The 24,319-nt window shown below is 46.1% G+C and overlaps 1 protein-coding gene across 5 annotated transcripts in view; it reads left to right on the top strand.

The window, feature by feature from the left end:
* Positions 1-212: 212 nt before the first annotated feature.
* The window catches only part of SPTA1 (spectrin alpha, erythrocytic 1), a 65,400-nt gene continuing 41,293 nt past the window's right edge, over positions 213-24,319 (top strand). For 3 of the 5 annotated variants that reach the window (XM_078441285.2, XM_078441288.2, XM_078441289.2), the window contains exons 1-18: positions 213-515; positions 1,502-1,741; positions 3,297-3,422; positions 5,329-5,469; positions 6,197-6,343; positions 8,395-8,528; positions 9,084-9,228; positions 11,382-11,536; positions 12,502-12,637; positions 12,738-12,839; positions 14,289-14,426; positions 15,019-15,129; positions 16,613-16,690; positions 16,838-16,993; positions 18,419-18,623; positions 20,087-20,268; positions 21,889-22,132; positions 23,370-23,492. In XM_078441285.2, coding sequence (XP_078297411.2) covers positions 1,505-1,741; positions 3,297-3,422; positions 5,329-5,469; positions 6,197-6,343; positions 8,395-8,528; positions 9,084-9,228; positions 11,382-11,536; positions 12,502-12,637; positions 12,738-12,839; positions 14,289-14,426; positions 15,019-15,129; positions 16,613-16,690; positions 16,838-16,993; positions 18,419-18,623; positions 20,087-20,268; positions 21,889-22,132; positions 23,370-23,492 — 2,560 coding nt within the window. In that variant the 5' untranslated portion in view covers positions 213-515; positions 1,502-1,504. Of the gene's footprint in view, positions 516-553; positions 667-1,501; positions 1,742-3,296; positions 3,423-5,328; positions 5,470-6,196; positions 6,344-8,394; positions 8,529-9,083; positions 9,229-11,381; positions 11,537-12,501; positions 12,638-12,737; positions 12,840-14,288; positions 14,427-15,018; positions 15,130-16,612; positions 16,691-16,837; positions 16,994-18,418; positions 18,624-20,086; positions 20,269-21,888; positions 22,133-23,369; positions 23,493-24,319 lie in introns of those variants that run through there. The other 2 variants (XM_078441286.2, XM_078441287.2) reach the window with 2 other exon arrangements.

Here is a 24,319-nt window from a genome sequence, read left to right on the forward strand (position 1 = left end):
CCTTCATGATTTGCCATTCGCAGACATAGCATCTAAGACGAGTCAAAGATGAGTCAAAGAAACAACACAGAATTATAACACGGCTTCTTTATCTTACGTCTATCTGTAATGGTTTTTGCTTTCTAATTTTTCATTTAAAGAAAAAACCCTCCTTTTATTTCCTATGAAGTCCTCCTGAGAAACTTTTAGAGCTACATACAGTCTCTGAACCGCTGAGTCACCCAGCAACTGCACAAGTTAACAGCTGCCTCTGCTGAACGTGTCTCCTGCCTTCTGAAGATAACAGAGACTCTAGCTGGCGGGAGTCTGGGCCCAGGGCTTTTCTTTTCTTTCTTTTTTTTTTCTTTTTGACTCTTCCACATGTGTACCATTTCTTTCATCTTTATGGGAGGAAGCCTAAACAATTCCGTGTGAATTCTCCCTCTCTTTCTCTCTATTCCTCCCTCTTCTGGAAACATTTTGTCTTGCCAGGTTCTTGACCTTTATGAAAAGTGAAACGCTTTCCGAAGGAAACCGTGAGTATGGAATTCTTTATGGTACAGTTTGTCATTGATATAATGAGGAAAGCAGTCTCGTTTGACCTTTCTGTACCGTCTTGGACAGAATCCGTAAGCGTTGTTTCTTGGCTTTTGAGAAGTAGAGAAGATTGATTTTGACTCTCTTCTTGTGAGTATCCCCTTTTAAACCACGACCTTAAGCTTGGGGCTTTATAGCATGAAAATCTAGCGATGACCCATTTACACGGGTCCGTATATGGAACAAGCAGAGAACTTGCAGCAAAATAGTACACAAGAAAGATCTGGGTCTGTAGACGATGAGTTGATTCTGTAGCCCAAGTAGTAAAAGCGATATACAGAGTAGCAATTATATTTCAGAGGAAGATTAAAATGTGAACTTGATAGTCAGTGTCCTGGCGGAGGTAAGCTAGGGGAAACTGTGCCCACATCCAGATGAATGAAGGTAATCCTATGGAGATTTTTCAAGTTATTGCCCTAAACAGGTTGGTCCCACTTATGGTGTTTAACAGTATAATGTTTTATCTTGCGGAAGCCAATTACTGAGATGCTAATAAGTTGAAATGTATGATAATTGGATACAAGATGTGCTGAACTTTTTGTTTGTAGTGTTTGTAAATATAAAGCAAATAAAAAAGTAGAGAAGATTAATTTTGACTTAATTTATCTACAGAATGTATATATTACATATCTTAATTAATTTATATATGTATTTGTGTTTATATGTATCTTAACTAACTTATAGAATGTAATAGATGTTGGCCCACATTTATGTGAAAAGTTGGAAGAATGTTCTGAGTGCTAAAGAATTATTAGCCAAAAGGGTAGCTAGATAAGGTTGAAATTATGTAGATACACTGGACCCCTAATAACAACAGGCTTCAAGACATCTGAATCTAAGTCCCACATGAGTAAAGGCCTTAGGACATACAAAAGGGACATCATAGAGATTTGAGCACCAGTAAGAGAAGATTTTTAACTTTCAGGCTATGGAGACTAGTGGCCCAAAGGTGCTGGAAACTGCGGAGGCGATCCAGGAGAGACGTCGGGAGGTGCTGACTCGGTACCAGAGGTTCAAGGAGCTGGTTGCGGAGAGGGGTCAGAAGCTCGAAGAGTCCTATCATTACCAGGTTTTCAGACGGGATGCAGATGACCTAGAGAAGTGGGTCTTGGAGAAACTCAAGATTGCAGATGATAAGAGCTATGAAGATCTAACTAACATACAGGTAGTCAGTCGTTTGACTTCCCCAGAGCAGACCCTGAGATCTCCAGGGAGGGTAACATTCTTGTAATGTAAGTGCCTAGTTAGTTAACTGTCAGGTGATAATGTCACAGAAAGATCAGACTACCCATTAGGGACCATAATTCTGTTTCTAAATGGCCCGTGTCTTTAACTTCTCAAGCCTCAGTGCCTTATTTACAAGGGAAACTCGCTCTATGAATGTATTCTTTTTTTTTAAGTTCATTTATTTATTTTTGAGAGAGAGACAGAGAGAGAGAGAATGGGAGGGTCAGAGACAGAGGGAGAGAGAGAGAATCCCAAGCGGGCTCTCCCCTGTCAGCTCAGAGCCCAATGTAGGGCTCGAACTCACAAACCATGAGATCATGACCTGAGCTGAAACCAGGAGTTGGGAACTTAACTGATGAGCCACCCAGGCGCTCCTCTATGAATGTATTCTGAATCTGAAATTAAGCCATGAGCGAAACAGTGACTGAGAGTTCAAAGAATTTATGACACACTCTGTGATTTTAATATTTTGAGGTGAAGAAACGTCAGTGCCTCAGAATCAGTTGCCCTCCACCCTGCTCAGAAGGATAGGAATAAAGTGGAATTTTTCCTGGGTTTCTCCCAAGGGGCTATCCATGCCCTTCATAAGTCCACTTGACAGGTGTCAGGAGGAGAGCTTTGGTGGAAGCTCCTCTCCTCCTTGTCCTACAGCATGTGACAGAGTCATGACCAGGAGAAAAGGTAACCTGCCTAAAAAGGGTACTTGATGTTGGAGAGGAAGCACTGGGTCAAGAACAAAGTGATATGGATTAAGTGCATCCATTTATATAGGCCAATAACAGCATAATCTGAGAAGCGAAAACATCTCAATCACAAAAAAGCCATTATTGTAATAATCACTTTCCTCATTGCGTTCAACTTTCCATAGCACTTACTTCCTCTTTTCTGAAGAGGAACAAATGTGGGGCATCTTCTCATTCCCACCGATGGCGATGGAGGGTATTTACTGGAAACTCCCCAAAGGCGATGGGAACAGGACAAAACATTTCTCTGTGGCCCTTGACTTTGAGCCTGGGGGGGCCAGGAGTGACCATTTCTTGTAGGATGTGACTCCTCCAGCCCTGAGCACGGGTTACCACTTAATCTAGATTGTGAAGCAAGTAGTTCCGCCCGAAAGTAAAAAAAGGAACAGAAGAACATTTTTAGGACCCAGGGACGCTAGGCTTCATTAGCCATGTCCTCTGATTTCTTTTTTTTTTTTAAGTATATCCATACTTTATTTGTTTTATTTTTACTTTTAGAGTTTTAATTCACTTTTTATTTTTTACACGTTTTTATTTTATTTATTTTTTTAAATATGAAATTTACCATCCAATTGGTTTCCAGACAACACCCAGTGCTCATCCCCACAGGTGCCCTCCTCCATGCCCCTCACCCACTTTCCCCTCCCCCCACCCCCCATCAACCTCCAGTTTATTCTCAGGTTTCAAGAGTCTCTTACGGTTTGCCTCCTTCTGTGTCTGTAACTTTGTCCTCTGATTTCTAAACTTCAGGGCAAGTATCGGAAGCATGAATCCTTGGAAGCAGAAGTGCAAGCAAAGTCCAGGGTCATTCCTGAACTGGAAGAGATCAGGGAAACCCGGTTTGCCGAGGGGCATTTTGCCCATGAAGACACCAAGGTAACTATACGACATGACTCTGGAAGAGATGAGTCCAACTTTTTATTACGTTATCAGAGTTTTCATTGATTATGCCAGGTATGCAGCTAGATGCAGCTGGCTTGGAACCGGGGTTCCTGCCTCTGATCTTCTACTGGGCTGGGGCAGGAAAAATGACGGGACGTCCTCCTGTTCCTGGGGTGGGAAAAGAGGTATGACACAAAAGCTATCCTGGGGTAGCATCACACTCCTCCTTGACCACCGCAGGATAACTTCGCTGAAGATCAAGTCCTTTTCAACCCAGTTCCACATGTCCCAGATGAATTGGCTTTCCCAAATGTCATTTCATTTTTAAAAAAAATTTTTTTTTAATTTTTCTTTTTTTACAGAGACAGGGTGTGAGTGGGGGAGGGACAAAGGGAGAGAGAATCCCAAGCAGGCTCCATGCTCATTGTGGAGCCCGACGCGGGGCTTGATCCCATGACCCTGGGGTCATGACCTGAGCCAAAATCAAGAGTCAGACGTTCAACCAACTGAGCCACCCGGGGGCCCCTCCCAAATGTCATTTCTGATTATTTCTTCTGACCTCAGGGTCCATGTTCCTTAGACTCTTCAAACAAGGGATGCTCTGCCATTTGAATCTTCTCTGAAATACCTGTCTGTCTGTGATGCCTCCCTCTCTTCACAGCCCATATGCTGTGACTACTATCGTAGTTCTGTACATCTGCTCCCCAAATCCCGTCTTCAGAAAGTCCCCCCTGAACAATGAGGACTAAAGACCATCACCCCTTTGGAATCCATTACTAACGGATCAACTCTTTTCTGACTTCATTCACACACACTTCCAACATGCTTGTGTTGATAAAGTCACTTCAGGATCTCTTCTGCATGAGTGAAATCTATCTTTCTTTCTTTCTTTCTTTCTTTCTTTCTTTTTTCTTTTTTCTTTTTTTCACTGAGTTCTTTTGTTTTGTTTTGGAAGCGTCAGCCCAGATTTACGTTACATATTTAAAAATTGGGTCTAGTCTTTCCACATTTGGCATACAAATTCTGGTCCATTTTACTGTCAACAAAATATGGCCAGAGAACACAGACTTTAACCAGAAGAGAACCTTATTGGAAAGAAGAGTCTGTAACAAGAAAAATCTCAGAACGTACCTATTGGTGCACAATTGAAATCGTTTTTGTGTTATTCCCAGCTTTGTGTGCCACTGATCCCCTACATCAATTACAATATTTGAGCCACGTTCGAAACCTTTTCACAACTATCAGACTGCACCGCTATAGGATTCGGAGAGAAGTGTGGTCTGTGTGCTACCTTATGCAGTGGACCAGTTGGAAAATAGAAGATTCTTGTGGACATAACACAGACGATGCCTTCAGTTTTTCAAGTTATGTAATACATGATCTTCTAAGCTAACCTGGCGTCAAAGCCTTGACTGCATAGTCCAAAAATTCTCTTATGGTTTTGGTGCCACTAATTTCCACTACAAGTTAGCAAAACTGTAACTCTCACTCCTTCTGGCAAACAGTTCGTGCTAAGTTTCTTCTACGCCTTGGCCAGTACTTAGAACGCCCTCTGCCTATCATGGACCTTTCCAAATCCTATCTGTTCCTTAAGGTTCAGTTCACATGAGCACTCTTCCAGGAATCTCTGTGGCCTCCTGTCTTGTGGTCGGCAATCGTTTCACCCTGTAAAACCTCAAAGCACGTTTACATTTTTTTCTCTCGTGGCAGATCACATCCGGCCTGGTTTAGCAGCTACTCCCGTGCATGTCGATTCCCTCCTGTAAATGCTTGTGGAGCCGTCAATGCACGAGCGGATGACATTTTTATCCAGCCCCCCTGCCCCCCGGGGGAGTGTGCACCTGCCCCAGCTGCCCTAGGCAGGTGCGGTGTCTGAGCGGTTTCGCCTCTCTTCCCAAAGGCCCATCTGGAGCAGCTGCGCACGCTGTGGGACCTGCTTCTGGAGCTGACCCGGGAGAGGGGCGCCCTGTTGCTGCGGGCCCTGCGTCTACAGCAGTACCTGCAGGAGTGCGCCGACACCTTGGAGTGGGTCGGAGACAAGGTGGGGACCGCGCAGGACACAGAGGACTTCCCGTTCGCGTCCCAGGCACCCCGCGGCAGCTGAACGCAGGCAATTCGGAGACCGGTCTGGGTGCCTGTTCCTGGACTCTGTTCCCGGAAAGTAGGAATTTTGGCAGAGATGTGGGGGTATCCTGGAGACCACTGACATTGCAATGTGGGGGGAAAGAGCTCCCGGCCTGTCCCCGGCTACTTTCCGTGCCCCTCAGCTCCTTCTCCTGAATTTTTGCTCTGACTCTGGGTCCAGGCTGGCGGTGTTGCCTGCTCCATCCCTAAGGGCTGCCTCTCAGTACCTGTAACTATTTTTCTAGACACTGAAAGAATGATCCCGTAGTTAAGGCTGAAGATAACAAGTAAGCAAGTAAGTGCGTAGCACAGCCCTTTTGCGGATACTCAGTGTGTTGACCTGAGTAGAACCAGGATGAATTTATTTCTCATGTTCCAAAGTACAAAGGGTGCTTCCGGGAGCCTTGGCCAACCATGTCCCTGGTCTTTCTGGAAGATTACCTCAAAGAGTGCCATGCCCTGGGCCAGAGTGCTCCCTCCGGACACCTGCTCCTGCTTCTGGCTCTTTCCTCAAGGTCTCTCCCAGGCCCCACCAGCCCCTCCTTCTGAGATTTCCGGGGAGTGTGGGCAATGGTTTGGGGCATTTGAACTGCAGGAATTCTGAAGCGTTTGCCGGTGGCTCAACAGACTTTCCTGGTCCACAGGAGGCTATAGTGACGTCAGCAGAGCTGGGTGAGGACTGGGAACGCACAGAGGTCCTGCATAAGAAGTTTGAGGAGTTCCAGGCGGACCTGGAAACTCAGAAAAGAAAACTGGATGGAATGAACCAGTATGCCAACCAGTGTGCCGAGGTGAGGTGGGGAGCAGAGGGTCAATGCAGGGAAGGGCTCCCGATAGCCAAAGCCTTCCGCCATCAGCAGGTGGGACGTGAGGGACACGGGCATCGGGAGAAAACAAGGCTGCATGTCCTTGTCGTGACAGGTCCGGGGCAACCTGCTCTCCTGTCCGGGTCCATCCCTTGCCAGTCTGTGCAAATAGAGGCGTGACTGGGAGGGAGAGCGTATGTGTTCACACCTGTGGGTGTGCCTGTGCACATGTGCGGAGGAATGAGACCCGCAACCGGGTAACTCCTGTGCGGAACACCAATCGGTCAACCACTCAGTTTTATGCAGCACCCTTTTCGTGAAGAAGCACCCGAATAAAGCAGCAAAGAGTGTAAAATAATGGTGGGCTATTGTAATATGGACGATGTCATTATACATGATGTTTGTGGGTGGGGGAAGGAGAAGGGAGGCAGATTTACCTTCCTTTACTTAAGAAAATGTTTAAATAAGCTTTCAATATCTGTAGCAGACAAACAATTCAGTGTGGGGCTACGTAACTGTAGGATGTGGCAAGAAAACCGGGAAGCCGGCCTGGTTTTATTTGTATATAAAGGAAATTTTATGTGGATATAAAGGAAATTTTATGTGGCTATAAAGGAATTCGAAACTCCAAGCGTTGGCTATTGTGCTTTGCCATGTGGTCTCATCCTCACTGCATCTCCAGAACGGCAACGATCTTTCTGTACTAACAGAACCGAGATCTCAGGACGAATGGGTACCTGAGGGGGGAAAGTAACTGACTCTCAGTTTTTTTCCAGGCCACGTTTCCAACAGTCTCTAAATTTTTTCTCTCCGCCAGCTTTGTCTCGTTGTGGAAGTTGTTTAGTTATTCGGTGCTATCTCACAAACCGTCACAAAACTGAAAACAACAAACGTTTTACTTCTTCCAGATTCAGTGGTTCAGCTGTTCCGCTAGACGATGCTCCTGGTCCCACCTAGGTTTCTTAAGTGGCTGCAGTTATTTGGTGGCTCAGTTGGGGCAGAGGGTCTAAAACGGCCTTGCCCCCACGTCTGCGGCCTTGGCGAGGATAATGAGGGGTTTCTCCACACGGTCTTTCATGTTTGCTTATGTGTCAGCGTTCCAAAGGTTAGAACAGAAGCTGAAAGTACAGGAGCTCGTATCATTTCTGGCACATCCTATGGTAAGCGAGCCATAGGCCAACCCAGATCCAAAGCGTGAGGAAACGGACTTCACGTCTCGAAAGGAAGGCTTCCTGGTAAAATAGCAGGGCCATTTATCTAACCTACCACGGGAAGGATCAACACAGCTTAGAGTGCATCCTCTGCTCTTTGGGACCGGGACCCACACAGCGCCAAACAGAAAGGACCATCTATCCAGGAAGGAGAGTCTCGAAAATCCCGTCTGGAGCAGCTTCAGAATTGGGAATGGAAATGTGAAGAGACAGGGACGGGAGGAGCAGAAAGACAGACACGTGGGAACTACTCAAAAGTGCCAAGTGTCAACATAGGCTTATGCTGTTAACTTAACCTAGTATTCATTAATCTCAGTGCTTCAGATGCTTTGCAACAATCCATGAAGTTTTTCTCCAAAATTAAATGTGGATACATGTGTGTATAATTCTGTATAATCTCTCAGTAGATTCTCGAAGGCGTCAGGACCCCAGAGACGTTAAGAACCACAGTAGCAGAGTTTTGGAAAATAAAGTCATATTTCACAGACAGGGCTTTTTCTTCCTTGGTTTTCAGGATTTTCAGGGGATTAGCAGGCACCAACAAGGTGGAATTCTGAAAATAACACCATGGCTGAGCAATGTGTGTTAATAGGGTGCCCCAGGGCTGCGAGTGAAAGAGACCGTATCTGGGTGCTTGGCCTCTAGATTTTGGCAATGTGGATCGAGTTAAAGCTAGGGCGCAGGGCTAAGGCAAAGACTGGGATCTGGCCAAAAGGTCGTTCTCCATGCCTGGCAAAGTACAAACTAGCGTGAAATGAGAAATGTCAAATGATTTTTGGAATAATCTCACCTTTGCCTCACTCCCGCACTGGTCCCCTCCCACAGGAGAAACATCCTGACCTGCCCTTGATTAAGCTAAAGCAGGATGAGGTGAACACCGCCTGGAAGCGTCTCCTCAGCCTGGCTGGGCAGCGACAGGAAACACTGGCCAATGCTGCAGACCTCCAGCGATTCAAAAGGTACGAATCTGGCCCACACGTTATGGGAAAGTCTACGACAGCGCCCCATCTGATTGTGCCAGCCTCTGTCTGCTGCTGGCAATTACTGGCCAATCCCTCAAACCAAAGGAAATCATGTGCTTGCATTTAAGGCAGCAAGGGAGAGCGTAGTTATGACAACTGTGACCCACCCCGTGGCCAAGCGTGTGATGACTGGAGACTAAAGCTGTAAAAGTAGCACAGGTGAATTAGTGATAGAAAGGCTGCAGAGGCAAGGAAAGCATATTACGAACTGGATGGGAGTGGAAGGTTGAGTTGGGTAGAAGAAAGACTCATTAAGAGCTGACCCAGATATGGGACATATATGCAGAGGCCCAATGACCAGGGAGATGCCCAGGCCCCTACATGTCAATGGAAGCCATTAAAAGCAAGAACTCTTTGCATTACTCTTCGATAGTGAGTGGGAATTCCAGGTAATTGCTAGCCGAGTGGACCAGGGCGGTCTTTGCCGTGTGTATTGTTTGCCCTGTAATTCCTGACATCTTCTTTGTTGGAGCTCATGTGGCTGTCTGGCAGGGATGTGACGGAGGCCATCCAGTGGATCAAAGAGAAGGAGCCTCAACTCACCTCTGAGGACTACGGCAAAGATCTCATTAGCTCTGAGGCGCTGTTCCACAGTCACAAAGGTCTTGAGAGGAACCTCGCAGTCATGCAGGACAAGGTAAGCCACTGCTGGAAGAACGGCCAGCGTCCTGGGCTAGAAGAGGTATTTGCTGGCCATCTTGCCTCCAGAGGACGCAGTAAGTTCATTATTCCAATGAGGGAGAAATTCCTCGGCCCTGAATATTCTTCTTGTTCTAGTTCGTAACTTACACATGGCCATTGGATATCCTTTAGTTTTCTTTAAAGATACACAGATTTTTATATAGTCCTGTGTTTTTTTGCAATGAATTTCATGATTTAAAAACAGAAAAAAAGCTACCTCCCAGAATGGCCTCCTAATCTCACTCTGTACCTGCAGCCAGGGAATCTTTTCTTTGGTCAAAACGCACTCGTCATTTCCAGCTCAATCTTGCTTGGTTTTTTTCCTGCACTCGGTAGATAAAGGAAGACATTTCTTCTTGCTCTTCTATAAGAAACTCAGAGACACCTAGGGCACGTTACTAGGTCCACCTTTGGGTTTTCTTCTCTTTTTTAAAAAATTTTATTTATTTAAATTTAAGTTAGTTAACATACAGTATAGTCTTGGTTTTAGGGGTAGAATCCGCTGATTCATCACTTACATAGAACACCCAGTGCTCTTCCCAACAGGTGCTTTCGTCAATGCCCATCCCCCATTTAGCCCATCCCCCCACCCACCTCCCCTCCAGCAACCCTCAAGTTGTTCTCTGTATCGAAGGGTCTCTTATGGTTTGCCTCCCTCCCTGTTTTTCTTATTTTTCCTTCTTTTCCTCCACGTTCATCTGTTTTGTTTCTTAAATTCCATATATGAGTGAAATCATATGATATTTGTCTTTCTCTGGCGGACTTGTTTTGTTTAGCATAGTATACTAGTCCCATCCACATTGCAAATGGCAAGCTTTCCTTCTTTTTGATTGCCGAGTAATACTCCATTGTTTATATATACCACATCTTCTTTATCCACTCGTCAGTCGATGTTTGGGAGCTTTCCATACTTCGGCTGTTGTCAATAGCACGGCTGTAAACCTTGGGATGCATGTACCCCTTCAAATCAGCACCCCTGTATCCTTTGGATAAGTACCTAGTAGTGCAATTGCTGGGTTGCAAGGTAGTTCTACTCTTAACTTTTTGAGGAACCTCCATACCGTTTTCCAGAGTAGCTTCACCAGGTCGCATTCTCACCAACAGTGCAAAAGTGTCCCTCTTTCTCCACATCCTCTCCAACATCTATTGTTCCCCGCATTGTTAATGTTAGTCATTCTGACAGGTAGGAGGTGGTATCTCATTGGGGTTTCGATTTGTGTCTCCCTGATGATGAGTGATGTGGAGCATTTTTTCGTGTGGCGGTTGGCCATCTGGATGTCTTCTTTGGAGAAGTGTCCATTCGTGTCTTCCGCCCCTTTCTTCGCTGGATTCTTTGTTTTTTGATAAGTTCTTTATAGATTTTGGGTACTAACCCTTTACCTGAAAGCTGGAAGACACGGGTCCCTATCCCTAGAGGAGTAGACACAGGCATGACGGAACTTAGTAGAAGCCCCGACTCCAGACTGCCTTCCTTCTTTGCTTCCTCCCCCTCACAACATCACCCGTAAGTTCAACCAACTCATGGAGTATGCACAGCAGTCAGCCCACTGAAGGGCCCCCTGTGCTGTGCCCTGACCGTAGCTCTGTCCCTGGAGCAGTTTTGCATTTTGTCTTACTGTTTTCTCCGGATAACAAAACCTCAAATCCTAGACGACACCTGATGATAGTTGAATATAATGATTCCCACAACAATATTTATGGAGACAGTGTAGAGGGTGGTGAGCGACAGCCTGAGGTCTAAACCTTGCTCCTGGCACTTAGTCGCTAAATGCCCTTGCACTAATAAATACCATCCCAGCTTTCGCATAAAAGGGGAATAAGAATAGTTTCTACCTCTGAGTACTATTTTCAAAAGACTGGAAAACAAGCAAACACGTGTGAAGTGCTAAGCACCGTAAGAAACAAACACGGTCAGTAAATTATTAATGCTGAAATAGCACGTCCGCATATTAACATAAAAGCCTCAGTGTACGTGTATTAAGTTATTAGTATTCATACGGCTGCTTTCTCGGATCTCCCCCGCCAAACTTTGTCAGGGAGAATCAGAGTGCTTGGAATTCCCACCGCGTTTCTTTCTCATCCCCTTTCTCTCCTTCTCTTTACCCAAAGGTAAAGGAGTTGAGTGCCAAAGCAGACAGGCTGATGCTTTCCCACCCTTCAGATGCATCTCAGATCCAGCAAATGAAGGAGGAGCTGGTCTCCAACTGGGAGCACATCCGCGCCTTGGCGGCCAGCAGATATGAGAAGCTGCAGGCTTCTTATTGGTGGGAACCCCCTCCTCCCTCTTGCTCTCTCTCTACAGGGTTCGGGTAAAATGTCAAAAGCAGAAATTAAGAGTGAAAGCGAAGACATGAGGAGGGACCCAGCCCTCCCGCCTCCTCAATGGTCGAGGCAAAAAGAAGCTTCATTTGTTAAGAGGAGCCCTCTGCAGGTTGATGTGACGGTCAGAATGGCACCTCCACTCACTGCACCCCGTCCGTCTTCTTCCACTTGCATAGTTGTAGGATGCTAGGAAGCTGCCCGGGGACCCGGAAAAGCAGCTAAAGAAACGCCAAAATCCTGGCCCCAGTTTAGGCACCGAAATAAACTTCCAGGCTGAAGGGCGTAAAAATAAATCTGGAATTATTTCCCGAATGCCGTGTGGGCTGGCTTGCCAAAAAGCCGGGTACCATTTCAGTAGTTAATGTTTATGGTTAATCGTTAAAACCCCAGAAGACAGTGTTAATCCTACTTTTACCATCCCAAAGTAACTGGTGAGCATTTAAATGTTTGACTAAGTAACCGTTTTCGTGGTTTTGTTTTTATGAATAGGGTCAAGGGTGAGCTAAGGTGCATGAGGGCTCCTAACCCCAGCTCTGGTCCCCTTTCCTACCAGCTGCTTCCTGTTATTTACGTGTCAGGGCTTATACTTTGGCCTCATTGGCCAAAGTGCTTTACTCCAGTTCGAGTGCTTCTGGGGAAGGGGTGACCTTGTGATGTTGGAGAAGCAGGGCCCCTGCGCCTCATCACACGTTGACGCACCCGTCCGGGGAGTCTGCGGCCCGGAGTGAGGGACAGCCCGCACCATTAAAGGAACAGGCAGTGCATCAGGGCAGTGGGAGGGGGGCGGGGATAAGGGTGAGGAGCACGTTGGACATCTCAGCTCAACCCAACCCTAACTCCAGGCTCCCAAGTCCGCTCACACCTACCTGGTTTCTCCTTCCGGCCCTTTACCTTAACTTCCCTGCAGGTATCAGCGCTTCTTATCTGACTACGAGGAGCTCTCAGGGTGGATGAAAGAGAAGTCTGCTCTGATCAATGCTGATGAGCTGCCCACAGATGTGGCTGGTGGGGAGGCCCTGCTGGACAGGCATAGGCAGCACAAGGTAGAGAAGAAGAGCCTCCCCAGGAGGAGGAAGAGGGTGGCGCCAAGCCCCCCAGAAGGTTTCTTGCTGAATTTTAAGACATTCCGTCTTGTGACCCTAGCACGAGATTGACTCTTATGATGATCGATTCCAATCTGCTGAGGAGACTGGTCGGGATCTGCTGGGCGTCGGTCACGAAGCCTCTGATGAAGTTCTGGAAAAGGTAATCCAGTTTAACAGTGTGCGAAATTATGATACACATTTAGCCCCACTGAATCTCATGATAACATGATCATCTCCGAACAGGACGAGGGTAGAAGTCGTATCGACCTCTCAATATGGAGATGCTCCCTTCACATATTGCTTCAGCTGAACTGAGTCATCTGAAATTCTCAGGACGTGAGGCGTGCTTCCTCACCTCCGAGCCTTTATTTCCTGAACCCACCAAGTTTCATCGACCCACCTTCTACCTAATTGAAAACCTCCATACCATTTGCCTTGTCATACCTGTGCTGTTTTATCGCTTTTCCATACTTGCCTTAACCTGTAAGTTCTTTGAGGACACTACCTACGCATCTTTGGATTCCCTAAGGTGCCTGGCCCACGGCTGGCTTTCTTCTCCCCTCTCGACAACCTCAAATCGCACTGATTTTTCTATACCTGTGTTTTTCAAATCTACATTAAATAACAGGAAAGCTTTACACAGTCTGAATCCCACCCGCTGAATAATCAGGTTGGCCATGATCGTCTCCTCCTGAATCGCAAGGACTCACCTCATCCCCCTGACCCCTGAGAGATTTCACTTCAGACGCAGAGTCACCGAAACTCCTTGGGATGATAAATAAAATAAGATTTGCAGCCTCTTTGCCTTTCATCCTATTCCAATCACAGCCTCCAGTGCTGGGGGTGGGTGAGGTTGAGATGGCCATAGTTTGAATTCACCCCGAACTCTCTGGGAAAAATAAAAAATAGGGATTGTCGTTTTTTTAACAATTTTCTGCCAAAGGAAACCGAGATCCTTGCAAATGCACCTATTATCCTGGGAGCCTGAGAAATCTGTGCTGCCTTTTTGCTGGACTTAGCACGGCAGCATTGCCAATAGACTGGGATTCCTTGGGCAGACGTGTGAGCAGGAGAAAAAGGCTCATATGGGTTTGAGAATGTCACCTTTCTCTTTCCTTGGGGGTTCTTATTGGCTGTCAGAAGGGAATGCAAACTTCTCAGAACGATCATTTACGTGCTGTATAAACGTCACCTTCCTCCAGCGTCCATCTTTTTTAGACACTGCACTTTGCTCTGGGACACTTGTATTATCTAACAATCACTTGGAGTGTTGATGCTGTCATGGTGTGCCCTCCTATGATCCCGGTCCCCATCCCCGTGCCCTCCTATGATCCCGGTCCCCATCCCCACCCTTTAAATCCCTGTTCGGTGCAACACCTGCCACACTCTCCTCCCCGCTTCTTTCCATCGGAATTCATCTCTTCTCCGTCATTTCTACGTATTAAGCATATCGTTGTGCCTCTGTTGTGGCATTTACCCTCATTTCCCTGCCACGTTGTTCACCTAGACATTGACGTCTGCAGAGAAAAGCCCGCTTCTTGTTCATTTGCGTGTCCTTCCAAAGGCCTGGCATTGACTGGACGCTCACGTTGTCTCCTCCTTTCCAAAGATGACCACACTCGCCAGTGACTGGGCTGCCCTGCGAGGGCTGTGGGACCAGCGGAATCATCAGTACGAACAGTGCTTGTATTTACACCTCTTCTATCGTGACAGTGAGCAGGTGGACAGCTGGATGAGTCGACAGGAGGTAACGGGAGGGGACCCTTTACCACGGGACTGCCATCGGTACCCTCACAACTGCTGCTGAGGGCTAGGGCTTGTCCCAGGTCCTGGAGGGTGATCCGTGGGGAGAAGAAGAGAGCAGCCCTTTCCATGAGGCTCTTAGAATTCCCTCATGAACAGAAGCCTAGAAAAATACCCAAATACACAGCAGAGAGATTTTAACCGCAAGCCAACAGGAGGCCAAATGTGTATCAAAGTGCTAAGGGATCAGGGATAGAAAGTGGTGATGAGTCAGGGTTAAGCAGAGATGTCCTGAAGGAGGTGAGGAGTCCTCTTGAGGCAGCGCTGGGGGCTCAGAACGGTGCCTGGATTGGCCGGGCGGATTCTATGTGGACAGACCCAGAGACAGAGGTGGTAAAGTGTGCGGGAGGATTAGGAAGGCATCTGAAGTTCCTGCTGTTTGAGGTTGGTCCCCACACACCACCCCGCCATGTGCTAATCCCACCTTGCTCTCCCACCACCTCCCTTCCATCCTTAGTCCCTGTGTCAGAGGTGTTCCAAAAGCAATGATTCTCACCAGTGAGGAGAACGGAGATGTGTCTCTCTGTCTCCTACAGGCCTTCCTGGAAGATGAGGACCTGGGGAACTCCCTGGGCAGCGTGGAAGCCCTTCTGCAGAAGCATGATGACTTTGAGGAGGCCTTCAATGCCCAGGAGGAGAAGATCACAGTAAGAAGCGCCCCCGGTGTGGGCGCCGCCTCCCTGTTTGTTTGCGTCATGAGACAACTCCCGTCCTCAGAGAGGACCACGTGTCACTGCCAGACGTAACGTGAGGATTATTTTTAAAAGAGGAAACATCCAGAAAAGTATTCATACCCATCTTGCCGTCACATTTCTTGTTCCACAAAGCGTTATTTCGCAAGTTTTTAAAGATTTTGGCCATTCGCATTTTCCGATGAATTGCAGGACTGCCTTATTTTTTCTATATAAAAATATAGAAAGTGTGGATGGTTGTTATTGGATCCACATCTGATAGAGAACCATTACTTAGAAGTTTGAAAGGTATTTTACTTATAACGTATTACTTATTTAGCTTTATCTTCTCCAGGAATGTCTCCATTTAGTTTTCTCTGGTATAATCTAGATGCCTAAGTAACATCTGTGCATTCCTGTATATCCTCGGCTTTGTGTCTCCCATCTAATGCAACCATGGTCTTCCTGTGAAGCCTACGTTACCATGTCCCAGAAACTGGTCAACGTATAAGCAGGGCTCAGACAAGTGCAGGAAGATTTTATTGGTCTTCTATGTCTTTGGCTGTCTCCTAGGCTGGTGCTGGCTTTTAACTCACACACGTCTGCATATAGGACCACAACCAGCAGCAACAACCCTGACAATAAAATTCTAAGCCCTGTCTGTCAATCTTCAGTCAACATGGAGATTACTATGGTCTCTTATCAGTCCATGTGATCACTCTGTTGATTGTCACGGGTAAAAGCTAAGATAATTTATTCTTTTAAAAATGATATCATTTATAAACGTTTATTGATTTATTTTTGGGTGAGAGAGAAAGAATCCCAAGCAGGCTCTGAGCTGCCAGTGCAGAGCCTGACACAGGGCTTGAACCCACACACCGTGAGATCACGATCGGAGCTGAAGTTGGACGCTTAACCGAGAGAGCCACTCAGCTGCCCCCATGCTTCATTTATTTTAAGATTACTTTCCTATTCCTGATCCCTTAACCCATTCTGAGCTCTAAAAATCTGAGGAGTTGATGAATGAATATGAGTAAACGTTTTGGATACTTGTTCCCATGCAGCTAGAGATACAGATGTATAACAGATAGGGGGAGAGAGGAGAGAGAGAGAGAGAGAGAGAAGGTGCTGGCTACTGGACATGACTATATCCACAGTGCATCCTCCTGAAAACTTCAGAATAGATCAACTATTCACCTTCAAGAGACACCAAAATTCATATACTATAAACTAGATTTTAAAAATATTATGGAATAAATGGGTAATTAATTTGTCAGGTATACATTTTTGAAACAGAAGTTGTGACAGAGGTCGGAACTAGTACCCAGATCTCCGATCCCAAAACTTGTACTCTTCTCACACTTCCAGGCTTCCTGTCTACAGTTGGCCAAATGCTGGCCACTGACTCAGGGGCCCCCGTAGAAAAACCACTCCAGTTTTTATCGTTTCTGTTTTTCAGACCTTAGACAACAATGCCACCAAGCTGATCGATAACGACCATTATGACTCCGAGAAGATCGCTGCTCTCCGGGATAGCGTACGTCCGAGGCCACAGACGCACGTCTGCCTGCTTGTGCCGAGGGGCCAGGGGAGGCGCTGGGGGCATGGGCACTGAGGTGGGCAGTGAATCTCAGGTGTCCATATTTGGCTGTGCTGACCATGAGTGTGGTCACGGCTTTTGCAGCTCTTGTCCCGGCGGGATGCCCTACGTGCCCGGGCTGCCATGCGGCGCAGACTGCTGAAGGAATCGTGGCTTCTGCAGAAACTGTATGAGGACTCAGATGACCTAAAGAACTGGGTCAACAAGAAGAAAAAGTTGGCCGATGATGAAGACTACAAGGTAAGCGGGGTTTTCAGCTCCTGGGCACACTCAGCAGGACTGAGTTTCGGGGGCCGAAAGTCTTAGCGTGGAAAGGACAGTAGTGTTCAGCAGGCGAGCCTCCTTTACAGAGGAGCGTCATGAATCCCTCAAGACGCAATATCAAGCTGAAAGCCAAGAGTCTGGCTTCTGGATTTCCCGTGCCCTGCTGCCTCTCACCTCTTCCCTGGCACAACTTCTAATGTCCTGTAATGTAACGGGGAAAGGGAGGGACTGTTTTTTATTAGGCTGCTTCTTGTCCCTTGGCCTCCTCTGCTGCTCTCCTGGGCACCTTTAGAATAGGAACACTCTGTGTCCGATCCTGGTGGATGTTCACGTTTACTGAAAGCTACTAGGAACCTAAATGTAACCTCAAGGTTTGACGTAATACAGAGTTACACAGTTTCCTATCTAGAAGGGAATGGCTCCTTATTTTTACTGATGAGAAACCAATAAAATGTGAATTGGAAAGGGAATTTGGATTGGAATTGGAAAGGGAATTTGGATTGGAATTGGAAAGGGAATTTGGATTTGAATTGGAAAGGGAATTTGGATTTGAATTGGAAAGGGAATTGCCCAAAGTTACACAGTTATTTAAAAGGCAGTTTAACAGAAGCGTTTGAAGCATGAATTCTGGAGAAGGTGAACCTGGGCTTGAATTCTCTCCCTGTTCTGTCTCAGGTTATGCGACTTAGGCAAATTCTTGAGTTACCTCTGACCCATAGATTTCTCTACCTTGGGGTTGTGTAACATGTGTATTTTTCACTCATTGGTGTTATGTAATATAAACTATTACATACACATATACATACTCATAAACTTCCACATTTACAGTCAAGGCTGGAATTAGTCTCTTAATTTCTAGGCCAATATCTATTCACAATATTTACTTTTCTTGACTTCATTCGGTCTTCAGTGTATACCTTGATCCTGAGCATCTTATCTGTACCTTTCATTTTGTAAAACTCCATAACCTGTGTTTGCATTCTTCAGAGGAGCTGTGCCTCCAGGGAATGGAGGGTAAACAGATCTTCTCCAGATGGGGCAAAGGGGTGAATGGTTCAAGTATCAGGACAGGAATGAGGAAAACTTGTCACCTTTCATGACGGTTCTCTGATTGTTTATACTTGCATGGCGTGCCTTATTCAAAATTAATCTTCAGGAGTTATCTAGGCTCTGTAGAAATACGTGTAAGAATCGATTAGCCACATGTGCTGTGTGGATAGATGGAGGGGATGGCCACGTGAGTTTGCTAACCTTCTCTGGCTCAGTACTCGGACCACGACTGTTGCCTTGTTTCCTTTCCTTAATGCCGTTGTGTTTACAGGGACAAGTGACCCCTATCCTCAAAATTCCTGCTCCCCATTCTTTAGATTAATAGTTTCCTTGTCTTCGGTCTTGTCTCAGGATACTCAGAACTTGAAGAGCCGGGTTAAAAAGCAAGAAGACTTCAAAAAGGAGTTGCAAGATAATCAACGCCTGCTCAACACGCTGGAGAAAACTGGCCAGGAAATGATTGAGGCTAATCACTACGCCTCGGACAAGGTGATGGCTCGTGTGGCTGAGGTTGTCAGTCTCTGGAAGGAGCTGCTGGCAGCCATGGAGCAGAAAGGTGAGGAGCAAAGGTTTTGGTCAAAGGCTACTTCCTAAATTCTGGAACCTACCCTTTTCACCTTTGCTACCTTGAATGACCACCGTGAGAAGGAATGCCGTTCATCTCTTCCTGTATTGATCAAGGAGTTTTTACAATCCAACCCGAATTTATCACAGCATTAGATATGGACAGTTTTATGTTCTCTTCACGTATGTAGGTTTAAGCGAAATTACTTTTGTTTTCTTCACTTTGCTCCCACTTTTTTTTTCTTTCTCCCGAATAAACATTCTGGAGCCACGAATCCAACATTGGCTATGCACCTAGAACTAGACTCCTTAACTCAAGTTTCACATATTTGGGTTCTATAGATGAGATATTATGACCCGGGTTATTAACTTAGACATTAAGGCTGTCAGCACCACATGTGATGCTCCTGCTAAATTTATTCTTATAAATAGGGCTTGACGACTTGCTTTTTTTGCCTCCTTGAGAGTGTTCAGGCTCTGCCGTAAGCTCTTAAAAACAAATCGCCGTATGTCTACTTGAATAATCTCTAGGCACCTTTAACTTCCTTTCTCTAGAAAATCAGTTGTGAGCACTGGGTGTTGTATGGAAACCAATTTGACAATAAGCTTCATATATTGGAAAAAAAAAAAAAAAGAAAATCAGTTGTAGTAAATTGACACAAACAAGGAGGTTTTCCCATCAATAATCTCCTTGTTAGATGCAGACTCCATCTATAGACATGACTCTGCCCTAGTTATAGGAGAGATGTACCAGGCTCATTCTGTTGGATAGCATTCTAATTTTGGGTTTAGGGGAAAATCTAACCTGACAGTAACAGTAAGACGTCACTGCTACTCCCCCCCATCAGGGGACACATAAATTGCCTCACAGATATAATGCAAATAATTGCTGTAAGGTCAAAGAATGAAGAGTTTTGTTGAGAACAGTGTGGATAATCAAGGTATTTTCTGGAAGAGATAATCATGAGGCGTGGCTCATGATGGGGACTAAGAAGGACTGGCAATGTTCTGGAAAGACATTTATAAAAAAGACACCTCGAAATTTCAAATGGAGCCAATCCCGATTTTATCCTTCCCTGGAGAAATGCAGTACTTGGGTTTGGATTCCTTTGAAAAGGAGGCCTCATTAGAGAGTAATAAACGTCGTAGGAAAATACCCAGGATGGTTAAAATCTAATACAGGGGGACTGTCAGTCACCAGGGAATAAACTGATTGTGTACCTTTGTTTTGAGAATGGACGCTACCCTATTTAAAAACAAATGCCATCCGAGTTCTACAAATTCAAGGTGATTTTTTTTTTTTTTTTTTTGTATAACCACGTCCGGGATGGGTATCTATATTTTTTTCTCATCAGAACATCAACATACTGTATTCCTCCTTACGTGGATGGAAGGTATGCCATTGTGTAACGAGAAAGCGATGGCCCCTGTCTCAATCCGAACGCCTTCTTCCAGGGACGCAGTTGCATGACGCTAACCAGGAACTACAGTTCAAGAACAATGCGGAGGACCTAGAACACTGGCTGGACAAGGCAGAAGAGGAGGCTGCCTCCGAGGACTATGGGAAAGGCCTGGCAGACATCCAAAGCCTGCTCCGGAAACACGGCCTCCTGGAGTCCGCTGTGGCCACCCGCCAGGTGGGTCGCCAGCCCTTTGGCCGCGGTAGGCCGGGGCACCCCTACGTGCTCCGAGCACCCTCGTGATAAGTAACTCTCGAAAGAAAAAGAGAGCAAGGCACCAAAGGTAAAACCGCCCGAGTTTTAGCTGGTCAGCTGCCCCTTCCTCAGATCTTCTCTAACGTGGCCATGGCGCTGGGTGCCCGTGGCCTCTGTCAGAACCCCGTGGCTCGTGGGGCTTTGTGGGCTCTCCTACCTTTGGCATCACACCCTCCCTGCCAGAAACTTGGGCTTCGTATTCCGGCTCGTCACTCACTAGTTAGGTCACCTCCGGTGTGTGTTTTCACCCGATTCTCACCTGTACGAGAAGGTTTGGACAACATTGCCTCCTCCTGTTCCGGCACCCCGGGATGCAAAGCTTGGAAATATCTCGAATCCCACTTCTTTTATGTTTTAGTTAAGAACACTGAAGCCCACAGCAGTGACGCGACTTCCACGAGGTCACGGAGAACGTTGCCAGCAGGGCGAGGACTATGATGCAGATACGTTAGGCTTTTAGTTTCGGGGTTATCCCCCTGACATCCCACCAGACTGTGACTTAAGCTCATCCACGGAGCGGTTAGAGTGTAGACACTGTGTGTGATGTTCCGAAGAGCCCGCTTCTAGCTGACTCACTTTCTCATCCCCCGGGGTCCTAGCTTGTATTTAAAAATGACTGTTGTTCCCTAGAAAGTCCTACTGATCTGTCTTATTAAAATACACTTTTATGATGTCCGCTCTTTGGGTTAACTGGGACAGACAGAGTAATCTACAGGAAAAGAAAACTTGAAACAAACCCAGACTCTTCGGTTGCCCCCCATGGTGGCAGGTGTGGGGGGCGGGGGGCGGTTGATGGAGGTTGAAATGAGGTAACAAAAACAGCGACATTCCTTTTGGGAGCCTCACATTTCATCCCCTGGGCATTGTTCCTGCTACACAACCAAGTTCAGCCTGGGAAGTTCCCGTGTTAGTTACAGCTGCAGCTCAGGTTAAGGGGAGAAAAGGAGCAGAAGGGGAGCCGAGAGAGAAAGGCTCCCTCTGTTTTGCTCAGGGCCACGATTTATTAACACTCCCCGACAGTTAAGGCTCTGATTATTGTGGTTTCCCTGATTCGCTTGGCACGCTCTATACATATTCAGTCTTTCTGCAAAGTGGCTTAAGAATTACTTTCCTATAAATAGCTCTTAGGTGAAGAAGGGTCCTCAATCTAGCAACCCCTGCCACACTGTCTCACGGATGTGATTAGAAGTCGTCACGCGGTACCAACGGGAGTTGATTCTCCCCACGACCTCCCCATGCCATCCCCCCACACCCCTTTCTACTAAATGATGGGATTTCCTGGGGCGCCTGGGTGGCTCAGTCAGTTGAGCGTCCGACTTTGGCTCAAGTCATGATCTCACAGTTCGTGGGTTCAAGCCCCACGTCGGGCTCTGTGCTGGCAGCTCAGAGCCTGGAGCCTGCTTTGGATTCTGTTGTCTCCCTCTCTCTGCCCCTCCCCTGCTTGTGCTCTGTCTCTCTCTGTCTCTCAGAAATAAATAAATCTAAAACAAAAAAACATTTAAATGATGGGATTTCCTGACACCTATTCCGTCTCTCCCTCAGTATCAGGTGGACAGCCTCACAGACCTGGCAGCATATTTTGAAGGAATAGGCCATCCCAATGCTGGTGACATACAAGCAAGGCGGGAGTCCCTGGTGTCCCGGTTTGAAGCCCTGAAGGAGCCACTGGCCACCCGGAAAAAGAAGCTCATTGACTTTCTGCACCTGCTGCAGCTGTTCAGGGACACAGAGGATGAGGAAGCCTGGATAGAAGAGACAGAGCCTTCCGTGGCTTCCACCTACCTTGGTGAGTCCTTGACCATGAGTGGGCAGAGCCACGGGGGAGGTCCAGGTGTGCAGACCTTTTGAGAGAGCTGGGACGCAATGGTGGGGGTGCTTTCAGGGTTTACTCTCAGCTTTCTCCCTGCACACTCGGGAAAATATTTTCCAGTCTTCCATAGGAGGTTTTTAAAAAAAATTCATACTGAAAACTTTACCTCCTAGAATAAGTCACAAACAGTGTCGTGAATGGAAGACCTCTGGGAAGAGCTGGAGTGCTCAGCTTTTTGCTACTTACTCTAACGTATTGCCAAGGTCATTGGCTGAGCAGCCATGGTTAGTGTTTAAGGTACCAAGTGATTTTGTCCGTAGCGTCAGTGCCTCCCTTTCGTAATGATCTGCGCTTCTGAAAGGGTAAAAGGGGGCAGAACAGCAGAGAAAGTACAGACTTCCTGTATTTAAGGAGCTGTCGGTTCATCAGTGGGAGGCCACAGGTGGAAGGAGAACTCAGTGGCCACGTCTATGAGAAGCCGATGATGACGACAGTCTGGGAAAACTTCTAGAAGAGAAAAGACCTCTTTGAAGAGTCCATGGGCACAGTTTCTGGAAAGTCATTTAGTGGGAAGTATAAGGAAGGGAATGTTGAAGGAAGAGGGAGGAACCCGTGGACAGGAGACAGGGGAGGGTAAAGTCAACACCTGGAACTCGGGAGCCAAGAAGGTGGAGGAAAATTAAGCATGCATACCACTTAGGAGGTGCTTGTGAATGTTAACAGCAAGGGAGGCATTTATATGTCATTTCTAATCTTAACAAAGAAAACTTCAAGACAGATAACACACCATTTTCTTGGTGAAACAACCTAAGTTGGAAGATTTAATAACTTTCTGACACCCGTGGGTATTAGTCAGTGCAAGAGCCTACCTTTTAGAAAGTAATCTGATGAAAGACAATTGGTTGCAAGATATTGGAAGTTTTAGCTGAGGAGTTACTCGCCTCTCTACCTATCTTCGGAAGAGAACAGTGATTTATTTATCGTCTTTTGTAAAATGAGGAATTGAACCTTCTCAGCACAAAGAGGCAAGGGGAAGAACAACGCTGAGCAAAGTTAATTCAGACAAATAATATAAATTTCGGGAAGTGCACTCAGAGATCACAACCTCAAAAGAAGAACTTGTAGGTCGAAGAGTTACAAAGAAATAGACTTAGCCTCTTCTTATTCTCTACACTAGAACCACACCAAGCCCTGAAATTATTTTTCTTTGTAGGCAAGGACCTGATTGCCTCCAAGAAACTTCTGAACAGACACCAGGTCATCCAGGATGACATCGCCAATCATGAGCCACACGTCCGAACGATAACGGAGAGGGGAAACAAAATGGTAGAGGAAGGTACGATCGGTTCTGGTTGAACTGGCCAATCATCACTATGTTAAACTTAAGGGAAGAAGTTTGTTCCATTTTAGGGCTTCATGGGAATTGAAAGATACAAATGATCCACCTTCCCCCTCAATGCAGAAATTCCCCTTGGGCATTTCTGACAGGTGCAATGATGACACAATGTTGCTTATATATTCCAATAATAGGAACCCTCCTACCTCACAAACCAGTCATTTCTATTTTCCAATTAAGCCAATAAAGAAAAGATTTTATGCCAATAACCAATATATTCTCTAGGAGTTGCAGAATTTAGAATTGAAGTTCTAAAGCCCCATAAAACAGATCACACCCTTTCCCTACTTGGGAGCTTCCAGATCTGTGAAGACTTGCCTTAGGTTCCCAATGTCTTATAGTCTTGATGGTAAATAGCACCATTTATTTAAATCCCTTACTTTATATAGTCTTGATATGTCTCTTCCCTCCTGGCCTCCCGTCTTCAGAAACCCCTACTGCTTAAATATGATGCTCAAAACCAAGCATCAAATTCCAAGCAACAGTAGATTATGCTGGGATTGTTTCTCCCTTGATTCAAGAATAAATTGGGGCCAGAAAAAGAATAAATCGTTGCCAGCCAGGATCCAGTTATTGAAAGTATAGTTTAAAATTCACATGGCTCTGCAAAAATTCAGATCTCAACAGTGATTCATTTGTGGTTGCTATGTTATTATAGTGATTCACCTTATTTTTTTTTCCTTGAAATCTCCAATTGTAATTGTGGATTTTGTCTATTTCTTTCCGTTCTATCAGTTTCCGTTTCATGTATTTTGAAGCTATGTTAA

This window comes from Panthera onca, chromosome F1 (genome assembly GCF_046562875.1).
Source record: "Panthera onca isolate mPanOnc1 chromosome F1, mPanOnc1 haplotype 2, whole genome shotgun sequence".
In the NCBI taxonomy this organism is placed as follows: domain Eukaryota; kingdom Metazoa; phylum Chordata; class Mammalia; order Carnivora; family Felidae; genus Panthera; species Panthera onca.